Raw genomic sequence first — 25,299 nt, 5'->3', positions numbered from 1 at the left:
TACCATTTCTCTGACAAGATTTAAGAATTGGACGTTGCACAGCGCAGCAAAAAGTTAATGAGCGATAATTTATCCCACCTATAATCAAGCAGTTAAGACTTATCGTTAATCTGCATAGCAACCCATCAATTTCTCGATGACAAACGAAAGCAAAGAAAACGAAAGACAAAGAAGAATTACCTGCTAAAAGTGGCACAAAATTCTCATAAATCAAATCAAATTAACAAAAAATGTAAACTACAAAGGAAACATCGTTTTTCAATAGAATTCAGCAAGTGAGAAAAAAGTCTTGAAATATCGTCAAAACGTTGCACATCAAATTGAGTTCAGAGTCTTGTTTTATCTGTCAATTCACACGTCGTCGACTGACGTCATTTTGTCAATCACAAAACGCGATATTTCGGTACAAAAAAAAAATTAAAATTATATCCAAGTTATGCCTAGAGTCATGACTAAGCATCGTGGCGAAGCAAAGTTTTGTAGAAAGCGGAAGATAAAAAGGTTTTTTGATTAAGAATATTAACTAAAGTTTTTTTTGCTATTCTCTGCTTGTTTTTCTAATATAAAATATGACATATTTCTGTCAATTGATTTATTTTTAGAAATTTGTGTTTGTGTTTACCTTCGATTTTGTTATTATACTAATACTAACATCTATTGGCTGGCTGGTCCGACTTGAAAGCTTGCAACTTGAACTAAGATCTTTCCGTGTTAATTGTTGCCTAGTTAAGAGATTATCTTATCAGCAGCTATTTTGCTGTCTTTAATCTACAATCAATTTGTCCATTTTTCTTAATCGATTATTGCATTAATCATTAGGCGTTGCTACCAATCGATTCTTCCCTTACTTTTGACTACTATAGTACCTCAACTTTCTGTACTATTGATATTTTACTTTCTCAGTTTGTTTACTTCCATCGAGATCGATTAGCTACGCATTATGAATTCACTATAATATTTCTTTTATATAAATTCTTTGATATTTTCCATTTGCAGTGCAAGCTCAGGCACTCAACCACTTAACCCAAACTTTTGTCGGACATTTTGCGCAGAAAGATATGTGTTTCATACCCTCGCTTGAGTTAATACACAATTTGCAACAGGTTTGCATGACAAATTGCAAATATATATATATACATATATATTTGTGTGTGAGTGTGTATCTATATGTATATATAAATTTCAATAAAACAATAGCTAGCTGAATACTATACATAGTTTAATAATTCTCATAGAGTAACTAGTGTTCGTTGTTATATTTTAATATGATTTATAGCACACTCACGTAGCTTTCCGCGCAATATTTGTGGCTTTGTTAACATGTGTGTGTGAGTGTGTGTGTGTGTACTTTTCAACGAAAATGTAAACAAGCGTACGTACAACGGAAAATGTGTCCGATCCATGTATTCAATTTACTCTATATATACCTACATATATATGGATTGTATATATTTTGCCATATTTGTATTTTTGGCTTTTCTCTCACTTTTTGTTTTCTGTTTTATCGTGTGCAATTCGTGAGCTTATCAGCAGACAAATGACACAATTCGCGAAGAGCCAATGGCAGCACCTTCTTTTGTATATGCATATATAAATATGTATATACATATACATATATATATATATATATATTGAAAAGCTGAACAATCGCCATTGAGTCGCATATAAAGCAGTACGCAGTTCACACTATATGCAAATGTTTGGGAAACTGGTGTATATACTCTATTACTCTATTTACTTAGGCAGTTATTCCAGCCTATGGATAAATAGATATATATGTATATATGTACAGATACGTCTGTGTCTGGGTAAACAATTACGTCATTGGGGCACTTACCACACCCAATTATAGATATTTCCTTGCTTTGCATATGTATAACGCGTCTGGCCTCCCCCTACAAATCATGAAGAGCTTTCATCTCCCTCTCTCATCTGTACCTATCTCTCGCCCACATATTTGTTTTGCCCGATAGATAATGCCCAACAGCTGATGTGCAACACTTCAACTCCCCAATCTCAGCCCCACCCACGCTGACTACGCCGAGCACACAAATAAAAGCGCGAAGAGCTTCTGGTTTTCATTTATGTATACTCTATCTTTTGCTGGGGGTAGTACAAATATGTTGGTAGCTTCTCCGAGATATTAGCTCTTAAGTCTATGTTATCCTATAATCCATATGTTCTAGATTTATTGAATTATATATGATACTGACACGATATTTCGTTTTCTCTATCTCGATCTCTCCGCCTCACCCTCAACATCGCTTTCTCTGCCTGTCTCTCAATATGTCTCTTTTTTCCGTCTCTCCTCCGCTCTATTCCTATTGCCTTCCTCTGTGATTTTCATGACTGCTTATAGTTTCGCCTATCAAGGGCAAAGTCTGAATATATTCTTCTAAAAAGAGTATTTCCCCTTTCGGCATATCAAGTTTCCCTTCTTTTATCGTTGTTTGCATTGTTTTTCTTTTATTTTTGCTCTCGCCTCGCCCATTTAACCCACTTTACTTATTGGAATCAACGGAATCATCGGAATACTCGATTACTCGAATACTTTTAATGCCGTCCATTAATTTGGCGCTGTTGTTAGCTCATCGCACAACTACAACGAGAAAACCAACAATTTGTATATTGATCGGGCCTCGAGGCACGTGACTTGGCAAAGTGCAAAAATGTCGAAAACCAGCCACAGCAACAACAAACAAAAATATTGTGTTGACCTGTTGACTGTGAAATTGCCGCTGAATAGTTTGCTAAAAATAAATCAAATACTGGTGTTTGTCTGTCGGCCTGTCTGTATGTACGTCTGAGGGCCCAATCAAAGCTGAATAACTTGGTTTTTAGGCAGTTTGTGAAAGTTGTCGAAAAGGTCGTGTAATTAAACGCACTCCAACTATTTGCTAGAAGCACTAAAAACTTCAGATAACGGAAGCAAACAATTTGGAGTGGTGTGCTTTAGGTAACGTAGAAGCTATCGAAGTTTAGATATAGCTTTATAATAGATAAGAGAATATAAGAGCTATAACCAAGAAAAAGTCGTACATATACTCTTAAAGAGCTTACATTTATACAAAAAGTCTTCCATTTTTATAATATTTAGTTATAAAACATTTTACAATATGCAAGTATATATATTCCTATACCCTCAAGCATAACTGTTATTACAATTAATTTCTTTTTTTTAATAGAACTTATCAAATGCGTTCTCGTTTTTGCAATATTTATTACGTATTTGCTCCTTTTGGATTGGCTATTCGTTTGCTCAGTGCCAATATAACTGTTAATTCGCTCTCTGCGCAATTCGCTTGACTACCAGCTCACAACTGTTGCTCTCTCTCTCTCTCTCTTTCTTTCACACACTTACTCATTCAGTTTAGTCACGACGCAAACCTGTTGGTATCAGGTCTGTCGGTTGCCTTAGCAACTCACCATTATCCAGTTTCACAACCGGCAGCCCCATCTGCTTCAATTTTTGCGTAATTCATAAATAAATTGATTAAATTCAATTAAAGTGCGCCACAGGAATTGTTCAATTAATAAAACACATTCGATACGCGTGAACCGTTGTGGCTCCTTTTGTTGTTTTTGTGCGAATTGTTTCTTGTGTTGATTCTTTGGCTTCTGTTTGGGGTTTGGGCTGGGCCTCAAATTGTATTTGTAGACAATTCGGCATAATTGCAGCACACACAGTACAAACAGCCAGGATAAACGCTATGGGTGGCGTTATCTATTCCGTAGCTCTATGTCTTTTTTATGCCTGCTCTGTGGCTCAGTTTGTGCTGGGCTGCGCTGGCAGCCACAATGCAGCAAGCCGAATACTTAGCAGTGGATATTGATAGCTCAACAGATATAGTAACCAAGCCAAATCCCACTCTAAAACGTCATGTTCGCTTTCAGGAACAAGATGGTGTGCCCCGTGTGCCCGGCTCTCGACCCTCCAGCGCGCCCGCCGAGCCCAACGGCAAGGCGGCCAAGAAGGCGTACAAAAAGATGGAAAAGGAGCAGCGGTGAGTGCCAAGATCAAGTATTCAAAGTGAACAGAGCTTAATCATATTCCTCTCCATCCACAGCCGCCAGGAAAAGGAGCAATCGCGTCGCGAGAAGGAGGCACGCAAGCTAGAGCGCGAGACAGCGCGTCGCATTGAGCGCGAGACAGCGAAGCTGGAGAAGCTGAATCGGCACAGCGAAAAGATCTCACGCAGCACGGAACGCATGGTGGGCAGCGGAGGCTCGCGCTCCGGCTCGCTGGAACGACGACGCAGTGGCGAGGATTCGCCCGTGCTCAATCAGTCGACGGTGCATGGAATCGCTTCGCCGAATCGCCGTCCCACGATTTTCGATGTGTTTAGGCCGCGCGCCAAATCGGATGCCAAACGGCACAAGGATAAGCATTTGCTGGATCCATCGTCAGCGGATAGCAGCGCCACCAGCAGCACATATTCCGTATCCGGCGGAGCGGCACCATCGTCAGCAGCAGCAACAACAGCAGCAACAGCAACTAGTGGAGCGGGCGCAACAGGCGCTGGCGGCCTCATGAATTCCATGAAAGTGGCCATGCAGCATTTTGGCCATAAGCAACATCCCGCCGTAACGATAACCAATGCCGATGGCACCGTCTCCGCCAAGAGCAAGTACAAAGATGGCAGCGCGCATCCGCATCAGGGCAGTGATGCACAGGTGAGTGCCCTGCACAGCCCACTATCAACTAGCCAATCTAATTCATATATATATATATATTTATGTACTCATAGTATTACCATACGGTTACCGCTGTGCGTCCTCATGCCAATGCCAACCAGCGATCGCCAATGACCAAGGTTATGGATCTGTTTCGACATCGTTCAAATTCAGCGGTCAGCGAGGCGGATAAACGCAAAGCGGTGAGTGTCATAGCTAAACTCAACATTTATTGTGGTGGAACATATTACGTGCCAGCAGGCTGCTGATTAACAGCGCTTCTTTTTATTTATTTGTTTTCTATTTGGCACGCTTGGGCACATTTGTGTTATTTGACAAATAGAAAACAAATACGTAATAAATAATCTTCTAAGTGCGATTAGAGTCAAAAGACGTAAATTAAAATGTATAAATTTAGCTGGTCTCTATGTGGTATGTGTCACAGCAAACTTTAATAGTCTTTGTGGTGTGCTTAGTATGTACACAAACCTTAGCTCGTTACGCAGCATATTGCCTATCATTTAACAGCAAAATGTTAGTTAACAGAAAGATAAGCCAGAATTGAATATAAAATAAAAAAAGCGAAGTCTGAAAGAAAATGATTAAAATTATATAAGATAAATTAATAAATTGAACCAAACCTACCAATAATAAAGCAAAATAACTTTAGAAAACTATCAGATTGTGAATTTAAAGTCATTTTAGTAATAGATAGTTGTGATGTAAGAGAGCTAAGAGCAAGTTATTAGAATTCATCTTACGTCCGTAGGCTTAAGATACTTTTTAACAAATTAACTTATAACGTATACAATTTCCAAAGATCAATATTTCCAAGCACTCAAAAAATGCAATTGAGATTGTCGAGCTATCTGCAAATGTTTTGTTCAATAAAAAAAAGCCAAACAGTCTACGAATTGTATACAGTTTATTTTTTATCAACGTATCAAGCGTAATCACCACAATTTCATTATAAATATAGACATGAGCAATTTTGATTTCAACAACTGATAAATCGCTAATGCGATTCGATTGATATGCGAATGTTACACATCACATTTTGCCATTTGCACAATCTAAGACACGTCTCAATGCTGAACAACAGCAGCGATAAACAAGTAGATATTACAACAGTGGGAAATCATGTTACATTTTAATCACACCAAATGTGCCATCTCATCGAACGTTATCAAATCCTTTAAAGTGAAAGCTAAATAGAAGAGAGTGCGACAGCTGCGACAACAGGTGATCGTTTTAACAGTGCTCTTAAAAGCTCTCTTAATAGGCTTTCTCTTCACGCACGTTCTCTCACATCCGCTCTCTCTTTCTCTCTGCTTGCTCTGTGCGCGCTCTCGATTGACTTAAATTTTTTGGGCTTTGCGGAAAAGTGACACAAACAAACATACACACACGCGCACATGCACGAATTACGTATACGTCCGCGTCGACGTCGACGTTGTCGTTGATGTCGTCGCCGTCATTTCATTTTTGCCGTTTTCTTTCGCACGCTGCGTTTTCTATGTTTATTTTCAATTGCATTTCCAATTGGACTGTGCCGGCAGAGAGACGCGCGCGTCAATCTTGTCCAATAAGAATTTTGGCAGCAAAAGCTTCAAGCAACTGTTTTTAATAAATATTACAAATATTTCGTGTTGTGGTTCTGGCTAATGAAATAGAAATTAGCCCGAGAATATAAAATAAATAAATCAAGCTTTAATTCGTGATTCAATAAAAAGTAAAGTGAAATTAAAAATAAAATATGTGAGAAAGGCGTAAAAAGTGAAATATTGTTCAAATATGCAGCTTAAAAAAAGTTTTAATAATAATATACTAAAATACAGTTACAAAAATTTGATGAAATAAATAAAATGTATAATAAGAAACAACTGGTATAACTAATCATAAATGTAATAAAAATTAAACAAATTCTCTTATCAAAAACATATCAACAAATTCGTAAAGAACATATGATAAACAAAACATTTGCATAATAAACAAGAAATAAAATATAGTATTTAATAATACAATTTATATACTAGCTAAGCACAAGAAATTTACATTTTTATTGAACTATTTTCTGAATTTCTATTTTTTTGTTTGAATATTATAAAATTCAAATTATTCCGCCCGCTAATTGCGACTATTTAAAGCAAATTTTGTTTCGTGTTTTGCTTTTCCGCGTGTGTTCCCAATTTGCATTTGCTTTTATATATATATATATATATATATATATATATATATAAATATATATATATATATATATATATATATATATATATATTATTATTATTTTATTTTTGTATATATTTCAATTTTCAAGTTCATTGCCATTGGCTGCGCCCCACGCGTTCTGTTCTACTATAGATATTAATCTACTTTTATTTTATATAATTAACAAATTTTAAGCACTTGCAACGGCGCATGGAAATGAGCTAAGCCCAATAGAAAAGAGAGAAAAAAATATTAAGTAAAAACAATAACAAAACCTGTCAGCAAAAACAAATGGCAAACATGTGATCGCTTGTGGCTGTGTGTGTTTGTGTGTATGTGTTTATGTGTGTATTGGTGTGTGTGTTGGTATTGTTGTCATTCTCTACTTATTATCGTATTCACAAAAATTTGTTAAATATTTTTTTTTTGTGTTTTGCTTAATATTTTAAGCTTTTTTCTTAGTTGCTAATTTGTCAAATGTCTAACTAGGGCTACATTTGCCTGCTCTTTCCAGTCTGCTATCTCCCTCACTCCCTCTTCCTCTCCCTCTCTCTTGTCGCTTTGAGGGCTCTTCCGCAATAGATTAATTGGCGAACGCACTTCAATCCCTATCAATGTTGACAAAGAGCTGAATGTATTTGGCTCTTTGTGATTTGCTCTTTGATATGCCATGAGTTTTAATCAGATATTATTTTGGTGCAGCTTTAGTAAGTTGTCAAGAACTCGGTTCACAGCTCATTCAGATGCCATATATAGAGCAGATTCTGTGCAATGGTCAATTAGATGAAATATCGTTCATATATGATCATATTTTGAAAACGTTACACTTTCTTTGTATTCCTTGCACCATATTCGTAAACGTTATATCTTTCGTTCTTAGCCCATCTCAAAGTCTCTTTTCGAATAAATGTCAGAAAATAAGCAAACATTCGTAAAGTCAGTACATTCATGAATTTCTATTTTTGACTTATATTATTACTCAATTCTAAATCAAAATAAATCAATAAAATACTTTGAAGTGGAATTCTATTCTTAAGGCTCTTCTTTCTCTTCTACTGACAGCCCAATAGATAACTTGTACACATTTCCTTTCGAATATGTTAAATAGATATTTAGAGACTGTTTCTATTTTCTGATTTGTGCCCACTCAATTATCTCGCGGCGGCTAACAAAACTGTCAAAATAGTTCGACCCGCTGTGAAGCCGCGCAGCTGCTCGGCCAAATTCGTAAACATGAACTGACACAAGCCTTGGATGTGCTTCTGCTCTTCAATTCTGCTCACTCAAGACCTTCAGGGCACATTTACCCATGACTATTACTTAATCAGTTACATTTCGTATATAATTTTATTCGTGGGCGCATTCGCAAATGCTATCAAAGTCGCCTTTTTATCTTTCAGTAAATAAAAACACCTGAAGAGAAGAAATTTTAATTTAGAGTGCAGGGCCGATAAGATACGGTATTTAATGCCATATGAAAGACAGCTAACTGTATATTTAAATATATATAAATATATATATATACATATATAGAGACAAAACTGCAGAAGTCGGTAGACTATCTCTGCATCTATTTGACACTATAAGCCCAGCAAATCGCTCCTTAATAAATTACATATATAAATTTGTAGAATAAACATGAAAACCTGAAAGAGCTACGAATCACGTAAATTATGGAAAAATAACCCGTTAGGTATTCGTGATAAACAATGTTTTGACAGTTTCTTTGGTAGTTTGAAAAATTAATTTCAAGAAAAAATTTTTCATTTATAAAAGAAATATATATTAATTAAATTTGTATTTTGTATTTTTTAAATTATTAAAAAAATGTTTCACATATTTAATTCAAGTTTACATTATTTACAAATTTATTTAACTTATATTTTCATAAATAAATTTAATTAGTAATATTTTTATTTTTAAATTATTTACACAACTTGCTCTAATTGTATTTTTTTAATCAATTTATTTTTGGAAATAATGTTTCGCTTGTTTTTCGATAAAAAAAAATTGGTATAGAGATTAGTAATATATAAAATTTCCAAATAGGAATTGTTGCCCACATAAAAAACAAATAGAAATTGTTTACATTTGTAAGTCAACAAAGCTGACATTTCCGACTTTCGAACACAATGGAAATGGAAATGCAGGATATAATGGCAGAAGGAGGCGTGGCAGAGTCCATAAAGTGTCTAAAGTCTTGATTAACGCAACCATCTATATATAGAGATTATATAAATTAGTTCAAGATGTCGATTTAAATCTTATTGGTTTATATCGAGTACGAGATCGATATTTTAAGCTAACCTTGGTTTATCGAACGCAATTTTAAGACCATAATAAATAGAAATCGTAAACTTATTTAGATGAAGGCAAGGCGATGGCAAAAAATGCAGTTCGACCGTGGCTAAGGGTATCATCTAGTCGAGCACTTCCTCCTCAAGCACATTTGTTTACTATCTTAAACGCTTTTTATGTGGATTTTTATAATACGTTCAATTCAAGCTTTATCTCGGGGCTATCTATGGCTATGCTAACTGTGCTAACCAATCTCAATTTGCAACGCTCATAGTGAGAGCTTTAAATAGATTTTCGATATGGAACTATCATAACATAGCATAGAAGTTTTGTACTTTTAACTATATACTATGAGTCTTATTAAAAATAACTGAATATCTATCGATGTTTTATCATATATATATATATATATATATATATATATATATATATATATATATATATATATATATATATATATATATATATATATATATATATAGTTTCACATATTGATATTGTTAAGTGAAACGTGTTTTTCTATCGATCGTAGTTTTTGCTTGTCAATAGCTCGCTCAACTGTCTAATCTTTACGGGGTGATAAATCACGCCCACTGCTTGGGCGCAAACGCCTTCGTCTGTCTTAGAAGGAAATGAAATTTTGCGTAACTCTCACTTAGAAATTCGCTACTCGGAACTAATTTGACTTTTTGGGCAATAGAAGAAAGCCTAAAAAAACATAAATAATTGCGAGTTTTGTTTTCCTTTGTAGTTGATTGTTAATTAATCATTTGTCAGTTCGCCGAGCGCTTCTAAGTTTCAAAAGATTTTCAACTGCTGCTGCTGCTGCTACTGTCTCAGTTTCTGTTCCTCTATTTGAGCTACGACAGTCGCAATCTTTTCACAGATTTATTTATTTATTTTTATTGCACACGTCTAAAGGTCAACCACTTGAAGACAACTACAACGATGTTCGCTACATATTTGTTCACTTTCTGCTTTCTGTTGCCATTTCCACATATTCTGCATATGGTATTAACTAATAGATATAAACGAGCGATTTTCATTATAGAAAAACTAACAAACATTAGCCGAAGCTTTTCCTTTTTAACTTTGCTCGCCTTAAGTGAGCTTTGAGTTGATTAATTAGCTTTAATCAGAGCGCTTAGTGCTGTGAGGGAAGGCTTAGCTCTGAGCAAAGTTAAAAAAATTACATAAACATATAATAATATTTAAAATGTGTAATCAGGAAAATAAAGCCCAAAGAAAAACTTAACTATCCATCTACAGTTCAAAATCAACGGATTTCAAGATCACTGATTTCAAAAGCATATATACATTAAATTTTATATTTAATCCTTTTTTATATATAAATTTATTTATTTATATTATTTAGCATATACATTTAACTTATAATAATGTTTTTTTTTTGTATTTCATTAACATAATAAATACCATAAAAAGCTTCCATTAGCGTTGAAAGCTCATATCCCAGTTAAAGCTCAGAAAAACAAGTTTTTAGACTACATTATTATCTGAGGATTTCAAGCTTTTTTAGCTTTTCTTATTGTTTGATCTCAGCGTGAACTGAAATTAAACTTAGTCTTAGCTATTGCATAATTCCTCATAATTGTTAGCTTCGTCTGATCGCCTGATCTTCTCCTCGGGCTTTTCGCATTCTCCAGTTGTAAATTTTGCCAACATTCTGACAGCTTTCGCAGTTGAATAATTAGCTTTAATGTATTTAGCAATTTATTTGCTTCTGAATTGTTTCAAATTTTGCTCTTCCACATATTTTCTTAGTTTGTTTTTGTTTTCTTTTTTGTTTTTCATTAAATTCTCGAACAGAATATTGCACAAATATTGACTAGAATAATATAAACTAAAGGCTGTCGCTACACAAATACAGCTAGCTATAAAATACCTATTACTCAACTAGATAGACAGCTCGATGAAGGAAAAATACAATAATACAAATTCGACGTAAAACAAAAAATAATAATAATAAATAAGCACAAGTCCCAAATGGACAAATAGCGTAAAGCCTAAAATTAGCTTTCTGTGAGATTTTATTTATTAAACGTGTTTGTCTTCAAAATACAAATATTTTGCCATATTTTTTAATTTATTAAGCAACATGCCTCATTTTTTTAAGGAATTGTTCAGCTGGACCAAAAATGTTAAATTTTTATATATATTCCACGCTCTTAAGCGCTTAACAGAACAGTATAAATCAAATAATGTTAGAACATTCTCTTAGCAAGTCTAAAATAGAGTTGGTACATTCTCTCAGCAAGCTAAGTTAAGAGTTGGTACATTCTCTCTGTAGTTCGTTTATCTAACCGTGCATTATCGCTAGCTCTTTCTCCTTTTAAGAGTGCTTTATGTAACAGAACAGTATAAAGGAAAAAAGGTTAGTTCATTCTGTTAGCATGCCTAGAATATAGTTGGTAGATGCTCTTAGCAAGCCTAGAATCAGATGGTAAATCCTCTCAGCAAGTTAAGTGTTGGTACATATTCTCAGCAAGCTCAATTAAGAGTTGGAACATTCTATCTGCAGTTCGCTTATAGATCCTTACGTTATCATATTCTGTTCTTTCTCTTTTTACTTTGTTTGATATAACAGGCCTGTATTAAGGAAATAAAGTTAAAACATTCTCTCAGCATGCATATAATAGAGTTAGTACACTCTGTAGTACATTCTTGTGACTGGCTGCCTCTCTTTGATTTTGGTTGACTTTAATGCAAAATTGCCACTTGTCTGCTCATTCTAGTACTTTTATTATGTATGACTCTTTATTCTGGGTTATTAATATATTATTGCCTTTTGGGCAATATATTATTGCCTTTTGGGCTTAGTCGAAATTGTATACAGTTCTATGCGCGCTCTCCTTCACTTCACCACTCGCACACTTTTTGTTCTAGCATTTCAATTCGCCTCAATATTGGGTCACTTTGTTTGCTTTTTACCTTTCAATCAATTTGATTTCTATTCTTTATTTCTTTTTTTTTTCAATTATGCGACACGACAAAGTCAATCAAGCCCATGTGCCACGCCCCCCTAAGCATGCAAGCGCCTTGCGCTGAATAAACTTTTAATGCGTCACAAACCGCCGCTGCTACTGCTGCTGCTTTAGAGTCTTTTGCTGCTTGTACTCTCTCTCTTTCTCTCTCTGTCTCGCTGACTCTCTTAATTAAAAGCTTGCCAGAGGGTCAAGGATTAATTTGTGACCCAAAGAGTGCATCAAAGTATGTGTGTGTGTGTGAGTGAGTTTATTAACATGTGTGTGCATGCAGGCATGCGTATATATTTAACATGTGCCGCCTCTGTTGTTTCCACTTGAAGAATTCTGTAAATCAGTCGCCCCAAACAAAGACGTTGACATTTTCATGGTCAGGGGGCGAATTTTTATATGTTTTACATATATATTTATTGTGCACCTTTCTGTGCGATCGTCAACAATTATTTCATTTACTTGTCGCTTCCTCGAAAAAAAAGAAAAACAGAAAAAAGATGCCAACAACAAGCACCTATAATTAAAAATTAAAAAAAAAGTAATTTAGACGAGTAAAACACAAACAAATTTCGCATATTTATAACAAGCAACCACAACAACAACCAATTAAAACATATATTAAAAAATTGCATATGCAGTAAAATATTTAAAAATATGATAAACAACACCAAACCGTGAAAAATAAAATAAAAAACTGTTGCTGCTGCTCGCGCCACCTAGCGCACAGTAGCGACGCGACTAATTGTTAACAGTACTGTTAATCGTGGAGCCAATGGGTACTATGTAATTCATTTTTCAACTACTTTTATCGGCTGTGCATACTTAGCTTAGTTGTAATACTTAAGTAAGCCACACAAATTATAACGAAATGTCTGCTGTGAAGCGTTGGCTGTATCGCCACACCCACTCAAACACATCGAGCAGCGGTCCGCCCCCCACCTCACCCACAACAAAAGCTCCGCGCGGTCGCAGCCATTCGCTAGATGTACAAACACTACAAGCTCACGGACTGCGTAATATGTTAGCGAGTGCCAATGTAAGAAAATAATTAATAACAATTTTATATACATAAAAAAGACAATACACAAATTGAATTATCCATAGTCTAGGTTCATTTAAAAGGTCAGCTTAGCAGTTGGGTTAATTGTAACAGCGCTCTGTTAAGTGAGTAATGGTTCGTGCACACGCTAAGTGCCGGAGGTCTGCTGTTAATTGAAGTAACAGTGCGCGCGAAATTTGAAAACAACAAATTAATTTTTTTATTTATAATTCTCTTATTTAAACGTGCTGTACTAAATATTCTCTTAATTTCTATTTGCAGCGCGTTGCCGCGCATCAACAACAGTTGGCTGTGCAAAGTAAGTACGAAACAAATAAAAATGTTACCTTATTTAGTTACGTTAATTTGATGCAGCAAGTGCCCAGGTATATGTTAAATAAACATTTATTTTACAGCGACAGTTAGCATTTACATTAATTAATTCTGTTTGCGTTTCGAATTAAAGCGCAGCTTATGCTAATCATATATTAAGCAGCAAACCAAAATAACCTTGGCTTTGAAAATAAAAAATACACATACATATGTATGTGTATGTAATATATAAAGTAAACAGCGTCGAGTAAAACAAACAAACAAACAGCGAAAATACGCAACAAAAAAAAAATAACTAAACCGATGTGTAAAACCTGAAGTTTTATTAACAGTGGGCAAAGGAGTGCAAGGGAGAGGCTACATAGGCCGTCTAACACTGTTAAACAGCTTTTATGTTTTGCCTTGCTTGCCATGCATTTTACATATGTAAATGCAAATAAGGCAAATATCGGAGTCTGTCTGTTTGTTTGGTTGTGATGATTTAGTTGGTATGAATCAGAAATGGTAGTCAAGAGTTTAACAGTTTATTTTGTATGTATTTACATTTTAAGTGCTTTGCTCTTATTAACAATGTACAAAACAAACAAACAAGCATAGATATGAACAGCAAAATGCGACAACTGTATAAATATGGATTATGCAACTACTGGTCAAAACCGTAAACACTGACAAGAGTCGAAAGAGCGAGAAGAGAGCAAAAGCAAAATAATGAATAATGTCACTCACAGAAAAATGTGGTCTGAAGGGGATGGCCATATTCTTGTGTGAGCTCTATGCGGAGTACCATGTAAAAGATCAGACCACTTAATTCATACACACATACAAACATACGCAATCGCAACAATATGAAAGCGAGAGCGAGAACTGTGAGAGCGAACGGCTCCGAATTAAAACTAACTGTTGATGCAGTTTGGTCTTTGCTTGTATGTTTACCCTTTGTCTGACCTTGAAAGTTTTTTGCATTTTTTTCCGTGAAACCTTGACTGGTGTTTATGTCTACATGGGCTGCAGTTTTTGTTACTGCTCCGTTCATATTAATATGGCTTGCATTTTCAATGTCAGGGCACAATAACAAAACAACTTTGTAAATGCCACCTGGTGCGTGCAGGCTCTCTCTCTCTATCTCTCTCTAATCTCCCCTGCTGCCACACATCCGTTGGGTTATTGTTGTGGTTGTTGTCTTGCATTTTATATTTTGGGCTTTGTATTTATGTACTTTTTGCATGCTTTTCTTGTTGTTCGTCGCCGGCAGCGTATCAAGTGTCTGGCCATGACGTAATCTTAAATCATGTGCAAAACGTGAGAAAGAGATGGCGGCAGCCGGCCAAATGACATAAAGAGGCGCGTCAAATACATTACATTAAGACATACACATACATACATATATGTACATATATTTATAAAAGTGTTTGAGAGTCTGTTTGTATATGTAAGTCGTCATCTCATGTTGTTGACTTAAAAAAGCTTCGGCAAAAAATGCTGCGCAAAGTCGCCACAATTAACCGGCATTGATTTTGAAGGCAGCCAGTCAGTCGCAGACGGTTGTGTGTGGGTGTGTGTTGTTGTCTGTTTTCAATTGTAGTAAACCATTCATAAGCGAAAGTCTGTTAAGCCTACACACTAGTACATTCACAAAACACGCACAGGCAACATATCAAACTAGAACAAGAGAGCGAGAGAGAGCTCCGGCGGTTGCGAGCGCGGGAGAACCACATCAGCGCATAGATAATGTTAAGGGCGCTTTTTGTATGTGTTTCTGTTTGTTCACCCACCACCTAGAGACGGCTGCTGTCTACGTGACGCAGCGCACACGAACAAGAATCAAATTGGAAGCGCAAAAATGTAAATAAAAATGCATGGAACACAACAAATGCGTGATGTAAAAACAAAAGAACATCACTAATTAACCAATGGGTGAAAAAAACACAAATAATTTTAATCCAATATTTTTGTATTTATATACAAATTACAGTTATGGTAATACTTCTAACGTGTTAACATTGAGCTGGCAGAAAATTACGTGTAAATAACATTTCGCTGTTAAATAACAGTAAAGGTCGACTGCTCATGAGATAGCCACAACGCAAAATTTAGCAAAAATATTAGTAAGACTGTCGCCTACATAGCGCTGTTAGTTAACAGCGAAGGTCGTTTAAGTACATAGCAGCCAGAAAACGTAATTTTGATAAATACGTGAGATAAAAATAGTGCCACGCCTACATTGCTTAACAGTCCGCTCGCTGTTTACAGACCGCATGTCGTCTTTTTTGGCTCTTACGTGCGCATTGCTCGCTTGACTTTTTGTTGTGCTCACCTTTTTCTACTGTTACATATATAAAGCACACACACACGCGTGCATACGCTGGCACATGTCTTGCCGGTTTGGCACACAGATACAATTGCACATACTCTATATACCCCAATGCGTGTATGTGTGTGTGTGTGTTTGTGTGTGTGTGTGTGTGTGTGTGTGTGTGTGTGCGTGTGTGTGTGCAGGCAGCGGTTTAGCCTGGCCACATGGCGGCGACAACATTGCTGACTTTCAGTTTAATTTTAATCGCCGGCCGCGTTGGACGTGTCAGCGATCACACGTGAACTGTTGACGCCTTATTTCGAGGGCGATTTCTTGCCAACAAATTCTTAAAATTCATTTTTGAAGAATGTTAAATACTTGCATAGTTTAATGCGTCATTCATTAATAACTAGCCACAGCAAATTAAAATATTCAATAACATTTAAAAATCATATTCAAAAGGAGAAAAACAAAAATCCAACAAAGAAAACTTTGAGTGTTCATCAAACTTGATTTTCTAAAGCGGTTTTCGTACAAAACAAAAAAATCACAAACAAAAAATATTTTATTTCGACTCGGTGGCTATAAATATGCATGAACGAGCATTTCAAACTGCCATTTTATTGTTAATAAACAATACAAAATAAACTGAAGTAAAATAAAACGTTGCGTGAAGTGAAAAAAGCATTTAACAAAATATTGTGGAAAGTGCATGAAGTGAAGAAAAATTCATAAAAATTCAAATTCAAAACAATGCACTTTACGTAAAGATTAAACAACAAATATAATACTTCGAAAATTAACTTAAGCTATAAAAAAAAAGGTTTTCAGCCATTAAGGTCAAATAGGAACAAAATGTAACTAAAATTTATTTACAAGTTTCGCTTGGAAAAACGTCAAAGTTGTAATAAATATTTATATATAAAAAATAAAATATATATATATATATATATATATATATATATATATATATTTATGAATTAATAATCAAATTAATTGAATCATTTTAGCTTTATAATTATATTTTTTTTTAATAAAGAAAGATAGTTTAAGCAAATGGCATTTGCTTTTCAACAAATGCCGGCAAAAAAATTTCGCTGTTATTTGTACATTTACGATCTCCACCTGTATTCCCAATGTTGTTTTTGTTTGCAGCAGCAGAAGCTGAAATGAAAAATAAGAATTGAGCCAAAGAAATTTGATTAATGGCAGCAGGCGCCGAATTTGCGGCGATTTCGTGACGCAAAAGCCGCAGCGAAAATTTAAAAGAAAAAAAATTTTATTGTTTATTCTTAATGTTGCGCCAAGTGCAAAAAAGATAGAAAAAGAGAAAGAAAGAGTGAAACGTTAAATGTTCTGGAAATGTAGCAGCAGCATAGAGGATAGCGCCTGCCCGAGAATTATTTATAGCGGCCCCTCTTTGAGCGCGTTCAGCCAGCAGAGGAAATCATTTTCAATTAGCAGTGTGAACGGAACTAGAGATCGTTAAATAAAAGCAAATATTAACTCGTTAATTTAGTGGTATTGTAAGAGATATTTATGTGAAATATTTCTAAAAGTTTATTAATCTAATCAACATTTCATGGCTCTGTATCTCTTAAGCTATGACAGCCATCATTCCTTTCACTTTTCATTTTCAATCTGATAAAAGTAATAAATTATCGCCTTGGTTACGTGATTAGCGTAACATTATTATTCTTGACTATATTATATTATATATAATATTATATATAAGTATTTATATAAACTAGAGCCTGCTGATAAGAACTCCTCTGAACTGCAGCTGTTAGCAGAATCAATTGCAAGCGTCGTTGTCTTCCATAGTGGTCGAGCGATAACCCGCTCTATATATAGTCGCCATATATATACATATATATATATTTAGTAGTTTGATGCCTTACACAATAATTACAAATCAGTTTTATAAACACTAAACAAATTGCGTCACAATTGAAATACGCTTGGAATAGGTCAGTTTCTAATATACAAAATCATAAACCTCTCCGAAACTTATACGAAATCTGAATATTTTCCCTTCTTTTTTTATAGAGATTTCTGTTTCAACTTTAAATATTTATACGAATATCTGCAATCTCTTTGATTTATACATTTTTGTTGTTTGAGGCGTGAAGCTAATCGAATTATATTTGAGTTATTTTTATTTTTGTTTTTCTGTTTTCTCTTTTCTCAATTGCTTGATCATTAGAATTGTTGAAATATTGATATTTTCGAAGCAGCACCCGGCTTTGTAAGATTTCGAATTGCGTTTATTTTAAGCGAAAGCGAGAGAACAAGTTGAAGGGGAAGCAAAAGTTGCAAAAGAAGAAGCAAAACAAAAACAAAAACAACTCGAAGAAATTGCGCAGCGCGTTTTTGGTTACTTCTTTTTTTTATATTCTCCCTTTTGCCGGTATTTTGCTTTGGGATTGTGTTTCGTATTTTCATTTTCTTCAGTCGAGTTACTTTTTCGTTCAACAACAACAACAAGAATGATAACGAGCTACAGAACAGAAACAAGAACACAAGAAACACCGATTGAAGGTATAAAAATTTCATTTGCGACGCAAAAAACAATCTGCGCAAGCCGAACTTGTGTAACAGTGTGTGTGTGAATGTATGTGTGTATAAGTGTATGAGTGTGTATATCCGTGTATACATGCATCTGAGCAGCGGAAGTGCGAGCGCCAGTGTCTGTGTATGTGCAGAGTATAATTTGCATATGCCTAAACATATGTGTCTTGTGATACATCATGTAACAGTTCACTTGAAAGTGAATATAGAACAGATTTGATATACTAATAAAAATAAATAGATAGAATAGATAAGAAAAATAATAATAATTGACTATTTCTAATACTTTATGCGAAATAAAGAAAAGAAACCTGAACTATTTTTATAGCTTCACATATATTTTTGACACCTTTCAATGTGAGGATTTGACTGGACTGCCATATGTTAATTAGCATACCTATTTAGTTTAGACAATAGATATATCTATGTAGCGTACATATTCAAAACTCTTAGAATTTACGTTTTTTAATACTTACATAATTTCATATTAGATATTTTATTGAATTGACTAAAAAATGTGAAATACATGATTATTTAGACTGACATACGTTAATTAAAAGCATTCAACATATTTAGTCTAATATAGTCTAGACAATAGATATATCTATATATAGCATATAAATTCAGAGCAATTAGTATCATAGTTTTGATTACTTCTTTTTATTACTTACATCAGACTTTTCTCTGAACTGGACTATAAAAAATGTGATTTACATTTAGTATTTTTATGAATACGCAATTCTTGAACTTCCTAACAAAAAAAGATACTTTTATTCTAGACTTCTCTATATTCTTTTATGCCACTGAAATTATATTTTTATATACATAACTTTTTATGTTCATGCAGTCTCATACATTCCAGACTTCTGAATAAGCCATATAAGTTGACCTTGCGAAAAGCCCCCTTCATTTTCATAACTTATAAACTTTCATAATTGCATTATGTGGCTGCTGCAATAATTTGATTTAATTTGACTAACTTTTAATGCACTACAAAATTTAGTTAGAGTTTGTGAACTGCGTAAAAGCACAAGCTGAAACGTCAGTAAAAGATACAGATACAGCTGCAAATAGTTCAAGATACATATGGAAATCAAAAACCTGTTACACACGACAGCTCGACTTTTATTTCTCTCAAATCAACAAAGAAATATTGAAAACTGAGAGTCGAATCTTTAGTAAAGTTCGTTAAACTTTCGACGTTAGGCTACGAGAATTTTCTAGTATTTTCAGCCAGCTGCCTATGATTTATGTTTAAATCTCGATTCAACTGCTGTGGTCTATCATAAATCTATTCAACACTCGCTTTGTGCGTCAATCAAATACCTCAATCGAGCGACTTTTATCGATTGAAATATTCCGCTGCCATTTTCTGAGAAAAACAAAACAAGCTTAGACATTGGTTGTTGTTGTTGTTGTTGGGGTCGTCTGTGAATTGGGTCAAGTGAAGGAACTTACTGAAAACGGCAATTAAATTTCTGTTCAATTATAAACCGAACAACATAAATTTTGTTCATATTGTGAATTTATCATGTTGCCGCGCTGATTGCCTTAATTGCAACGCATTTGTATTATTATTGTTTTGCTTCAAACTTTGCTAACTGCATAAATTTACACATATACTTAGCAAATACAGGGTGTCGATGCGCATCACTACTATTTTAATAAACACTAGAATATATATATTTATATCATTTTTATATTTAATACGATACCCAAAGATGTCAGTAGATCTTTTCAGATAATTGTTCGAAATATTCAAATTCATTTCTTATTATAATGCAATCAAGTTTAGAGTATTTTAAGCAAATGTTTAAATTTGTTGTTACCTAAACCTTTGATTCAAAATTATAAACCAGTTTACATACAGTATTATAAGTATAGTATATAGATTGCATCTGAAGCGAGTACCAAAAGCCAATCTTTAAAATACTTGTACGTAGTCAATCCAATAATTAGAGTTGATAAGGCTAACTCAGTCAGGACTTTATTGTGTTCCATGCCTTGAAGCTTGCTTTCCTTTTAATTGCTGACTTTTATGGTTGCCTCGTGGCGTCGCCAAAGCAGAAAATACTTGGGCAGAGCTAAAAAGTATCTAAAAGCTGAATTATTTTATTGAGATGATAATGATGCACATCCTTTATGAAACGACTCGGAATCACCTCTGTGGTTGTTGTTGTAGTTGTTGCTGTGTCATTGTCGTATGTTGGCATATGGCGCGCTTTATCATTGGCAAAGTTCCATAGGCCGTATGACACAGGATTAAGTTGCCGCAGGCCAAAACAGCTCAAGGACATTCGAACTTTTCTACAGTACAACTGTCTCTGCCTGTGCCTGTGCCTGTGTGGGATTGTGTGTTTTGTTTATGAGCTTCAGTTGGGCGTGGTCATGCTGTAGGTGACGTAAACGCAAAGCAGCAAGAGAGAGAGAGAGAAAGAGATGGTCTGAGTCGAGGTCGTTAAGCCAGAGGAACGACAAACGACGACCGCCTGCAGCGATGTTTAATTTGTGGCATGTGCTGATTAAGAAGAAAAAGAAGAAGAAAGAAAAATAAGACAAAGAACCACAGAAATAATCTCAGATAATGAGCAACCTATCAAGTGTTGATAAACCAGACCTTAACTAAGCTTACAAACGCTCAAGACATCTGCAATCGATATTTAGTTGAGCTCAAAACCATTTCTGTTTCAATTATTTTTGAAAAGGATACTTTTAAAATTGTTCCATATTTAATATAAATTTTCATTCCTTATTGACTCACTTAAAACATAAAATTGAAATACTAAATTCACGTTTTATTTATCGCGGTCAATGACAAACTAATTTTTATAGTTTTCAAAACTTTTAGTGATTGCTTAATATTTAAACAAAACGTCCATTTAGAATTCTTCATTTAAATCAATAAATTGTGAAATACATTTTGTATATAACATTTGAATTTGATTACGTCCGGAAAGTGTTTCTTTTCGGTTTATAGCCTATCGGCCATCTCGCCCATTTGAAACGTGTGAACGTGACTTTTGGTCAAAAGTCGAGTAAATGCTAAAAAAATTAAACACAAATACAAATGTAAAAACAATACTTAAATAAGAACATTGCAAATTTTGACACGCAGTCCAATAACGCGATTCTAACAGATATTATCCACTCTTCTTTCTCTCGCTCTCTCTTGTTTTCTCTCTATATCTATATATATATTTCAACTTCTTGCACTACTATCTCTATGATTATCCCATTTTCAATTGATCTCTCTGAAATAGTCACAAGCAAATGCATTTTGACCTCAAGTAATAATATTTTTGAATACAATATGGATGTAACCTTGAATCAAAGTATAGGGCGGAATCAAAAAGTATAAGCTCGCTCTCTTCTGACTATCCACACCAACGAAGTCGTTGGGGTTGGTCAACAATGGCTCGATTCGCTCGACTTTGAATGGTAAACAAGACACGTCGATAACTAACTGAACCGGCTGACCGAGCCAGCGATTGGCAATTCTAATGTAAATATGAACGATACACATATATAATACATTGTACACAGGCTATATATATATATATTTGATATATAAGTGCTTGCATTTGTTTGCCCTCAGCCAGTGGCGTTCCATAAATTTGCACACAGCCACTTGTTGGGGCCCCATTCTAAATGATACATCTGTATATATACATATATTATACTTGTGTTTGGTATAGCTTCATATATGTATCTAGATGCAAAGCCACGTCTTATATTTGCAATTGCCGTTGCCGTTGTTGTTGCTGTTGTTTCCTGATAACAACAGCAATAATAATAATAATAATACTTAGTTCCAGTAATGTTGACTTTATTTGTTTGTTTATCGTCAACGTCGAGGTAAAGCAAATAAATTCTACTTTGCCCACAAGTTTTTACATATCGCAATAACAAACAAATTAATTAACCTTAGCAGGGCAGCTGGGAACAAATCCAGGGAATAGATCCAAAAAAACCTGTTCTCGGCTGTATTTGATAAATATAATACAACGCAGCAAGTGCACAAATTGTTTTCGCTTTGCCAAGTTGAAGAATGCTAACGAATATTTGCAAAGATTTCATATAGCAATCAGTGTTAAGTTATTTATCATGCAGAAATGGCTGAAGCTGGCTGTTATGTAACGCTTGATAGCCTCTGCTGTAGCTGACAGCTATGACGATGTTCGCTTCTAGTTGGCGCTAAGATGACATTCAGAAGGTTAAACGGTTTATTTATTTATTCATTTTTTTGCGTAACATGTTTAATATTTATCTAAATATATATTGTCGATTCTGAACCATCGTTACATAAATTATCATTTCTTAGCTCATCGTAATTATTATTTAACATATTGGTAATGAGTTTTCGCTCGAATGAATACATTTCACTTTCGCAAACAGTTTTCTCTGTCAGCTATTATTCGTGCCTGATTAAAATTTATGTTGTCAGCTTGGACACTATCCTTGTGTTTTGTTAAAATCGCATCTTTTGCCATTTGCTAATTGTTCCTTTGTCCTTGCAGCATTGTTTTTGCTATATATCATGCACTGTGAGCACTTAATGTTCCAAGTTCAATAACTGTCAGACACGCCCATTTGTTGCAAACGGCAACTCATAAAATCCAATTAGCACCTACGCAGTAAGAGCAACTGAACTGAATTGTTTTCGCGGCTCTTGACAAACTGCAAAAGACTCGAGGAACGTGCCACACATTTACATAAATTTCCATTGACGTAAACGAAATGAAAAACATATATGTACATATAAAAGAATCTAGACCATAGTGTATACTATGTATCCAAGTGGGAACAAGAACACACATAAACTTGGCCAACGATAGGCAAGCACGTTCCGATAGGGACAAGGTGGATGGGTGCCTGCCTCTGCTCAGATTAGGCTGCGTTTGCTGTCAGCATAAATAAAAAAACTGCTGAGTCAAGAACTGCTGGTTAAAAATAGCTTTTTACCCCTATTCTGCAGGAGATAAGAATAAAGTAAACAATTCTGATACAGTTATCAAGCTTAAATACATTAGGGATTTCTTAAAACTATTAGCCATTTAGAAAAATCAGCATCATGCTTTACAAGTTATAGTAAAATATTTAAAGAAAGTTGGTGTTTCTAAAATCGTAACAGTACAACATTTGACTCACTTTTAACAGTTTTACGTTAACATTTATGTTAGCTGGATATGTCACTGCTTGATTAGTATTTGAAAGCTACCTCCTATTTATAGTTCTACTTCTACACAGAAAGTTTTCCCTAAGTTTTGTTTGTAATCAAAATAAATTAATTTTGTCAGGTTTTTGTATTTTGATTAATCGTTTCTTAATGTTCAAATGTTCAGTGGATTCGGGCGCAAAAAAGGCGGCGCGTGAAACGCATTTAATAGGACAGATAGATAGGTATTATCAGATAGTGACATAAAAGATCAATCGGATTGACAGTCAGTCAGTCAGTAAAGCGGAAGAGAGACTGAATTCGTTTATCGTTGAAGTATAAATAAAAGTCGCGCCTCTCATTTATATTTACCTAACGATTTTTCCGGCTGTTGTTGATTTTGTTAATAAGTCAATTGCCGCTTCCATTAAGGATACAAACAAAAAGCGAACCCATTAATTGAATCAAAAACCCAACGGGGCGCCGCTGCGGCAGCTCAACTAAACTCAACTCATTTCTTCGAGTACCTAATTACCAGAGTATCAAGTATTTACCTGTAGAGAACTCAGCGGCGACCGGCTCGTTTTCAATGCAAATGTTGCCGGTTCGACTGCTAATGCAAACAAGAATGGGACTCTACATGACAGTCGCCGACGAATAGCGTATAGCTGTTATATAACAGAGAGCAAACGCAAGAGTCCACTGCGATCAAGTAGTCAGCGTAGTCGTCGTCGTCAGTTTGTATAATTATCGAAAAGAGTGCCCCAAAGGTCTCGTCTTTGTGCTTTGCAGTTTCGGGAAGCGCTTTGTATAATTTGTTCATGAATCATACGATGAGTTATCAATCGAACGATTTTAGTTGTGTCTTTTTCAGGTTTATGGAATTAGCAGCCATTAAGATTTGCGAATTTATTTACCTGTGAGCAGTATAATAAATGAATTGTACAACTGTATATGGCCCGAAATATAAAGATATAATAGATATATAAATATAAAACTATAATAGATAACATTTTGTATAACAGTTTGTATAACAGTTCGTATAACAGTTTGTACAAAAGTTTATATAACAGTTTGTAAAACAATTCATTTAATAGTTATTTTGCAGTTTACAAAACAAAAGTAATTCTTATTTATAACAGTAAGCAATTTCTTGCTTATATAACAGATAGAAGGAAACTGTTTCTTAGACAAAACGCCTAGTAATTTTATGACAATTGCAGTAAAACTCGAAACTTGTTTATAGACAAGCCGACTGTCAGCAGTAATAGCTTACGTATAACACTTTAATGTACTATCCATGAACCAGCTAAGGATCATCCATCATGTCGCAAATTGGCAGCCATTCAAAAAAAAACAACAACGAAAAATTACATAAAACGCATTCAATGACTTTTCGATGCATTTTAACGAATCTTTTGATGAAGGTTTTTTCTTCTGCCATCCCCTAGAAACCTGCGACTAATTAACGTGAAACAAAAGGAATTGAATATTGCGCCAAAGTTTTGTTCTTTTCATTTTGCTATTTAATTTCTGTTGAGAAACGTTTCCGGTTGCATTTGTCTAATTGCATGCGGAACCGCAAGCAGTTAGGAAACATGAGCAAAGAGCGAGAGGCGGAGGCAGAGGCAGAGGCAGAGAGGAACAGAGTGCGTGACACATATATATGTATGCATATATACATATGCATATAGATGCACATTAAAACTGACTAAGTTGCATAGATATCACT

The 25,299-nt window shown here is 34.7% G+C and overlaps 1 protein-coding gene across 5 annotated transcripts in view; it reads left to right on the top strand.

The window, feature by feature from the left end:
- LOC111593318 (5'-AMP-activated protein kinase subunit gamma-1) overlaps positions 1-25,299 on the top strand; it is a 66,846-nt gene that overhangs the window by 25,804 nt on the left and 15,743 nt on the right. For 3 of the 5 annotated variants that reach the window (XM_030222847.1, XM_030222848.1, XM_030222846.1), the window contains 4 exons: positions 3,895-4,004; positions 4,068-4,674; positions 4,749-4,877; positions 13,498-13,534. In XM_030222847.1, the coding sequence (XP_030078707.1) occupies positions 3,895-4,004; positions 4,068-4,674; positions 4,749-4,877; positions 13,498-13,534 (883 nt within the window). Of the gene's footprint in view, positions 1-3,894; positions 4,005-4,067; positions 4,675-4,748; positions 4,878-12,848; positions 13,213-13,497; positions 13,535-16,544; positions 16,699-25,299 lie in introns of those variants that run through there. The other 2 variants (XM_030222850.1, XM_030222849.1) reach the window with 2 other exon arrangements.

Source organism: Drosophila hydei, unplaced genomic scaffold (genome assembly GCF_003285905.1).
Source record: "Drosophila hydei strain 15085-1641.00,03,60 unplaced genomic scaffold, DhydRS2 tig00000063-arrow-pilon, whole genome shotgun sequence".
NCBI lineage: Eukaryota > Metazoa > Arthropoda > Insecta > Diptera > Drosophilidae > Drosophila > Drosophila hydei.
The sequence above is the reverse complement of the archived record's forward strand: the minus strand, read 5'-3'. Positions and strand labels throughout refer to the sequence as shown.